Below are 7,489 nucleotides of genomic sequence, written 5' to 3' on the forward strand. Positions count from 1 at the left end.
CTTCTCTCAGGTCTGCCTCTTTCATCTTTGTCTTTTTTCTCCGGTCTTTCTATAGAAATTCCAAGCGTGTGATGACGAGTTGTTGTCTTATCTGTTTTGCTTCCTCAAAGTAGTCGTCAGCTGTATCCACGCTCGCCGTTTTTGTTTTCTTCCTGGCCTTCCAGAACGCGACGATGATGGAGAGCCGTGCTTCTCTTCTTTTCCTCACTTTTGGTAGTCACTCTCACTCCGTCTTTCCGTCCAGCTTACGAATTTCTTCTTCCTTCACTCACAATTTTAACGTCTCAAGGTACATAGAACAGGACCATTAGACACCCGCGAAGGACTGTAGGCATGAACTTCAACTGAGTAGACAGAAGAGCCTCTTCCTTCGTGTCTCTGGCTTTTTTTTCCACTCTTTCTCTTCACCCCGATTTCTTTTCAGGTATGCATCGTTCTTGCGGACGTAGAGGGGATTGTTACGGGGCTTTCTTTTGTTTATTTTTTCCCTCTCCGGAACAAAGAAGCCGTGGCCTTTTCGTCTTTCAGCGGATTCTCCTTTTCACGCCTTTCCTTCGTCCAGCATTTGTGTCCCGGTCTTCTTTTTACCCAGCGACTCTCTTCAGTTTCGCCCTTCAGTCTCGTTCTTTTCCCTCGTCTTTTCTCCAGCACCTACATGACCTGATGTGAGTTACGGCCTCTCTAGAGACAGGTTGGGCGTCATCTGTCGCTGTCACATTCATCTTGGTTAAGTTCTTCTTCCCCTTGTTGCTCGACACATCTTTCTTCCGTCAAAGGTCTGCTTCATGGGCTTCGTAAAGATGGGAGGTGCATGCTGTAAGAATGCCCTAGATAAAGTTAAGCTTCCCAGGCCTGTCTCTTCGCATTCAGATGATCCGTCTTATCCACCCCCCCCTGATCCAAGTACTCCCTGGCCAGGTGATACCTTGTAAGTCTTCACTCCTTCATCTTTTCGTTATCATGTTTGTCTTGCGTGTCTTTTCCATCTCTCACTCATGATCTACAGCAGGTCGTTAGTCTCTATCCAGTCGCTCGGAAAGAGAGAATATCTCTTTTCTTCACGGATGCGAAGCACTCTCTCGCTCTCTGCTTTTCGGTTCTGACATAGTAGCAGCAGAGAGTCCCTCGCGAAATAGCGTGGACATGCTTCATTTTGGGAGAGAGAAGAGATGTTTTTCATCGTCCGAAAGAAGGAAGAGATAGGGGAAGGGTATGGTGCAGTAGTTTTCTTCTCATGGAGAAGAAAAGAAGTAAATTGGGGAGATGGTGGTGACGGGGAGTAGAGGAGAAAGTACGACGCAATTGGCATGTAAGGCTGGGGTGGGAGGCGGCGGCAGTAATAGTCAGGGGTACACACGTGTGTCTGCTTTACGACGGGAAGATCCGTGTTGGTATGTAAGCATACCTGAAAGATAGATAGCTATAGATAGAGAGAATGATAGATTAGAGATAGGTAGGTGGATAGATAGTACTGATTCCCCTTTTTTTGTGTTTACCTTTCTTCCTTTGTCGTGACACGGCCGAAATGAAGAATCTGGAAGGGAGATGCTGAGCTTGTCTTCTCAGTTTCAGAAACAAGCAGTCCATGAGTTTCAAAGGACATCATCTCCTTCCGTTCTCTTGTCTTGTTTCTCTCTCTCACTTTGCTTCTTCTTCCGTTCTTTTCTTCCCAAGTGTCCATACACCATCCATCCAGCCATACACGCGAATACGTTCTTCTCTTTGTGACGTCTCCACTCTTTTTTGTCAACTTCGTGCACTTCTCATTTTCGCTTTCGTGAACGTCTCCTTGCATGTTGATCTCTTTTCTCTGTTCATCTCATTATCTCTCTGTGGTGGATATACTTTCAGCCGACGTGCTCCTCCCCATGAAGTTCCTACCGTTCATCCTGATGGGTTCCCCTCCGAAGACAAGAGTGCAGACGGCCGATCTTTTCCGTCACCTGTCTCTACGTCTTATCAACAGAACCCGCCTTACCATTCATCTCTTCCGTCTCCTCCTTCTCCTGTAGATATCTTTCAGTCGTCTTCCCCACCTACAGCTGCCTCATCAACTGTCCAGGGTATGACAGCTCTTACAGAAAGAGAAGAAGATCGGCTTACAGCTATAGGTACGTATCGAGAAGTGACAACAGGAGATGGAGGGCTTTCTTCTTGTGAAGCATGGGGAGATCCTCATATCGATACAAAGATGCAGAGAGGCACTTCTTCCTCTTCATCGTCAGGTAAAGCTATGGCGACATCAACACAAGGGTTGTCTCTTCGTAACCGTCTCTCTCGGAATCTTTCACTCTCACGTTCAAAGCCGAGTGATCCCTTCGTAGGAGAAGAGCAAGAAAAGAAGAATACGAGAAGAGAAGGTGAATTGGGGGGTCGTTTTTCTCCAAGAAGAGGATTTTCTGCTTCTACGACGACTCCTCATCGTCGTCCCGCTTTTCCGGAAGATAAGAAAAGTCTTTTTCTGCCTTCGAAGAGAAGGAGCTCATGGCAACTCTTTACTTCGACGGCTCCTCGAGATGAGAAGGACCCTATCTACTTTTCTTCCTCTTCTCAAAGAGGGGGAGGAGGAAAGAGAAGGAGTGAAAGAAGATTCTTCTCGAGTTTGCCTCGTCGTCGCCAAGACGATGATCCACGTGGGAGTGGCCTGGGGCGTCAGCATTTCTTTGAGAGATTAAGAAGAAGAAGAGGAAGAAGAGGAGGAAGTTTCGGAGGTGACGTAACAATGGAGTCTTCTACTCGTGATAATGAGGGGGACGGGTATCTCTCTTCTCGTTTTCCTTCTCAGCCTCATGATCCGCAGCACTTCGTTACCTATCCCCCTCCTCCTTCAGCGGATTCTTCTTCAGTCTGCCCTTCACATCAGAAGGAGATGAAAGAAGGAAGAGAAAAAAGCAACGGTTCTGCTTCTTTCTCGATGGAAAGCGGTGCTAAACCCCCTTTTCCAGAGAGACAAGTGACTGAAGAGACAGCTGTCTCTGAGGGACCTTTCACGGGAGTGAGAGAGGGGAAGAAGAATGGATCTTCAGCAGAGGGTTCTCTACGTTTACCTGAGCCGAAAGATGACAAGGGGAAGGAATCGAGGAGATTTTCTTCACGAGGGAGAAATTTCTTTTCACGTTTTAGTAGTCGTCGCCGAAGCGATAGTAGAAGGAAAGTGGATGAACAGAGGACAGACGGATTCTTATCACGATCGAAGAGTTTCTCTCCGATCAATCACAACAGAAGAAAAGCTAGAGGAGAAGAAGATGAAGAGAAGAAAGGAAAAAGAGAAGCAGATGGTGGAGGTAGCGAAGAGAAGAAAGGACAAGGAGCAGAACGACAAAGAAGAGAAGGAGGAGGTGTGGGTAGTCGATTAAGAATGATAGCAACAAGAAGAAGAAGTTTCGGGGGGAAAGGAAGAAGAGAAGAGAAAGACTTCAGTGACACTGGGAGTACCGCCTTAGGTGACGATGATTGTGTGAACTGGACGGTTCCACACTGGGAAGATGAAAAAGCAGATGGAAAAGATGAGTCTACAGGAAAAGTCCAAGAAGGCTTGCACAAGGAACAAGAAGAAAATAAAGACTCGTTGCTTCTACATCGTAGGAATGAAAGAGACGGAGAACAGTGTGGAAGTAGCAGTAGTAGTCGTAGCAAAGGCCATGAGGGCGAATCAGATAGGCAGAATAGTAGGAATCGAGATAGGACTTCTGGAACAAGAGACACGAGTTCTATCCTATCACAGTCAACAGGACAAGGGGGGAAAGATCAACGTGATGGAGGGACACCACCACCACCGTTCTTCTCTGATGAAGCCGAAGGTCAGGAAAGAGAAGAACGACCCAATAAAGGTAAGGAAAAGAAAGATGTTTTTCTCACAGGTTGATGTATCTATCGTTGCACTCCCGTGTAGTACTAGTGCAACCGGTCGATGACTCGCTCTCTCAGAGGTCCTCATCCGTGCCAAGGACTTCTATTTGTCTGTGGGGAAACGTATTTGAAAAGGTTCTTCTATCATGGCTCTGCACCTTCTCATTCCTCATTCTCAGTCTGAAACTAATTTAACGAAGGAGATGGCCTTCTGTAACTGAATGAAATCTCCTTACTTCTTCAGAATCCCCCGTTGCGATTAAAGCCATTATCACCTTCTCTCTCTGCCAAGAAGAAGGTGGATGGCAGGCTGTGATCACAACGGGTTGTTCCTTGAGAAGTACGGAGATTTCATTCAGTCACAGTACGGCATTTCCTTCATCGATGTTTTTCTGTGAAGGTTCTTCTCCTCCTCATATCTTTGCCTGTTAACTGCGTAGCCTCCTTTCCTCCTGCTCTTCAATGACGATTCGAAATACGGCTCGATTCCTTCTGCTTCTCGTGTTTCCCTTCTGCTTCGTCGTGTGCTGTCAATGATTTGTTCCAAGTCTATAGATAGATTTGCTTTCTATCATGCAGCCTTCTACCCCTACAGGTCGAGCTGAAGACCTTATTATGTTGTGAAAGCGGCTCGGGTGGGGAAGGAAAGATAGATTTTTTCAGTTGTTGAGCGAGGTAGATATGCCTACATCCTTTCGTCTCTTCGGGGCTTCGTCTCCGTCGTTGTCTTCTCTGCGATCCCTCGTGCCGCTTTCTTCATGCGTCTGTCTTCTCAGGCTCTTGACCGGCGGGAAAGATGGAGACAGTTGACTCTTCAAGGCACACAGTGATCTTCTCTTCTTTAGAGACATGCAAAAGGGGAAAGAATGAAGTTTTCCTAGTGCTAACTAGGGTTTAGTCTTCTCCGATCGAAACTACTCTCCCGTGTGTCTTGTATACACACCTTCATCGACAGTGTGTATGTATAAAGTCAGGGGCTTTTGGAGGCCCGTACATGGGGCTTAGGACCTTAATGATTGCGTGATTCTCAAGAGGGGTGAGAATGAAGACGACGGGATGAACATGACAGAGGAGGGTGTATCTAACTATTATCGTCAAGAGGTAGGAGAGGTCTCTTGAGATGGCTAGAGACCTCTCCGCAGGTATATCTGGAAGTTCATTCACCGAGTCGTGATACTGAGTAGATCCTTTGTGAGGAGTGGTGGTGTTGTAACGTGGCTTGAATCGTTATCTACGGCAGATAGCATATACGGCTGTCCTCGTAAGAGATAGCGTTAGCACTCCCGCGTGAATGATGTAGACCTTCTCCCAGCAGAGGTGATTTAACTGCAGTTGATGTGGACTAGGTTTCAAGTGGTAGAGATGACAACACTCAAACTCTCATGGTGTTGATCCCAGTACAAGAATGAGAAGGAGAGCATAGCAGTCGAGGGCGCCGGGTTGGGTGCCTCCGCATATTGTATGTACACTCAAGTGGGTAAATAGGTTAGTGAATAGGTAGGAAGTGTGTCTCTCAACAAGGGAAGGTGGTCGTCGTCTCATCGTGCCCTTTGTATATGTTGAAAATGTACTATGAAAAGTCTGCGTTTCACGTCGGGATCTTCGTACGATGATATTCTCGTCGTACTTGATTCTCCTGTTATGCTCGGGGGTTGTCGAACAATGTAGTGAACGACGTGGGATCAGCTGACTCTGCTGTTGTCATAACTTCACCTGTGTTAAGTAATGAGATGAAGGAGCGGAAAGGCTCAGTTCTGAGAGGAGAAAGTCAGGCGGTGATGGGGAAGAAGGATGAATCGCTTGAAGAGAAGATTGTAAACTAGCTATTCATGAATCGCAGATACAGGAGACGTTTTCTGCCGTTGATTTGGTTTTCGACTGTACCGGAGATCAAACGTAAACTCATTCACTTTCTTCTTCCCTCTGGTTTTTTGTCGATACGTGGAAATATGAAGGTATTGCGAGTTGAGAGGTAGGGGGAGTGTATGTCCTATCAAGTCGTCTTGTCTAATCATCTTTTCTTGTTTGTTGTTCAAGTACTGCGGAATCGGGGGGGAAGTTCGTAGATGGAAAGAACTCCTCCCGTATTTCTTTTCCTGTGTTACTTTAGCCACATCCTCCGTAACTGGTTTGAGAAGACCAGGAGCAGACCAGCTCTGAAGTGTCTTCTTACATCTTACTTCAAACCATCACGACTAGTCACACACAAAGAAGGATACGAAGGCCGCCCTCAACCCTCACGTGGACGGACGCAGCCCGCAAAGGCAACAGCGCAGTGAACTCATTTAGCTTCTACCGGCGTGAAGCCTCTCTATAGATGAAGAGAGCCACAAAGAGGCCTTTCCAAATGTACGGCGGTGTCGTGCACCACTCACTCACTCAGTGCGTTGATAGCTTGGTTTCTTTAGTGTTCGAATCTCTTCCGCGAACAAGTCTCTCACGGAGTCGGTCTTCGGGAGCTCTCACCTCACTGGAAGGAGGTTCGTCTCTCCAAAGAGACCCCACTGTGGATAAATAGCAATGATCGTTAGGACTTATAATTGAGAACAGACACTGTGTGAAGGGCGGAGGAACTGGGAGTACTGCTGGGTATGAGGGCGTGCATGGGTACTCGGTGCGTGGTCATCAGGGGACACGAATGTAGAACATCTAGTCTGGAGCAAACTTCCTGCTGTAGTTTGGCTGACTTGCTGAATTAGATTGAAGTCAAGGTCAAATCAACTGTCTCATTGTGATGAGGGGCCCCTGGAAGAGGGTTTGTGCTTCCGCCTTGGAATCCTGGCAAGTACAGCCAACCAATTTAGTTTGCTTTTTTTGGTAACATGCACGGAGGACTCAAAATAGTACGGACGCGCAGAATGACGCCAACGGTCGCTCGTTCACTTTNNCATCGAGACGGCGATACGAAGCCTTGGAGAGACAATTTGATACAAAGTTTGAAGGTTTGTGTTGTCGGTTCCACTTAGGTTGGTGCCACCAGGTATAAAACCCAGAAGACGGGAACACAACCTGGAACGGTTGTGGTTGGAGTCTCGGTGTCAGTACGAGCGCGAGCCTACACCGAATCGTTGGCTTCCTTGTTATTACGTGCGTAGTCTACACAGCCGTTTAACCAGGGCAGAGGGGTTCTCCGAGGCCAGAGTCATGATCTCACGGTGTGGGAGCATCAGGAAGTTGCACGCGAACCCGTCTTCAAACAGCAAAGACCCGCCGGCGCTCCCAGTACGGGGGGGAGGAATGCAGGAGGCCGTCTCTGTACGGGTATTCCCAGAAAATGCCGTTGATACCAGTTACTATGGTTGGTGAGCCTCTCCGGTGCTCTGGTCGTTTAGCACAATGGCGTCTGTGCGCGTTACTGTTGCCGCCTTCTCGTGTGGAAGGCTTAGACAATTCTGCATTCCATTTTTTACGAACATCACAGGCCAGGTGCGGCCAGTTACTTTCCCGCCTTCGTTTAGCCATGCTCAAAAGGCAACGGGAAGTGAGTTGGCGCTTCAGCGGATTCAGCTCGTTCTCCCGGTTGGCTTAGCTACGGAGAGCGGAAGCTTGGGAAAAAGCCACCTCATCGTCGCGATTCGGGGGGCCAACCACCTGCTCTCGAGCGTGAAGAAAAGCGGTAAAAGAGTTTCCAACGTGGTGA

The 7,489-nt window shown here is 47.7% G+C and overlaps 1 protein-coding gene across 1 annotated transcript; it reads left to right on the forward strand.

Moving 5' to 3' along the window:
- CSUI_000039 (uncharacterized protein) lies at positions 1–6,036 on the forward strand. Its single transcript, XM_068060274.1, has 3 exons — positions 1–928; positions 1,852–3,830; positions 4,626–6,036. Exons 1-3 carry the CDS (start codon positions 786–788, stop codon positions 4,631–4,633), a joined length of 2,130 nt encoding a protein of 709 aa, XP_067927745.1. The 5' UTR covers positions 1–785; the 3' UTR covers positions 4,634–6,036.
- The last annotated feature ends 1,453 nt before the right edge of the window (positions 6,037–7,489 follow it).

Source organism: Cystoisospora suis (genome assembly GCF_002600585.1).
Source record: "Cystoisospora suis strain Wien I chromosome Unknown contig_21, whole genome shotgun sequence".
NCBI lineage: Eukaryota > Apicomplexa > Conoidasida > Eucoccidiorida > Sarcocystidae > Cystoisospora > Cystoisospora suis.

Excerpts from the sequence above, each read along its gene's own strand:
- CSUI_000039 (XM_068060274.1), top strand. The coding sequence starts at position 786 with ATGGGCTTCGTAAAGATGGGAGGTGCATGCTGTAAGAATGCCCTAGAT. Across the intron at positions 929-1,851 it reads CCCTGGCCAGGTGATACCTT|CCGACGTGCTCCTCCCCATG; the intron begins GTAAGTCTTCAC and ends ATATACTTTCAG.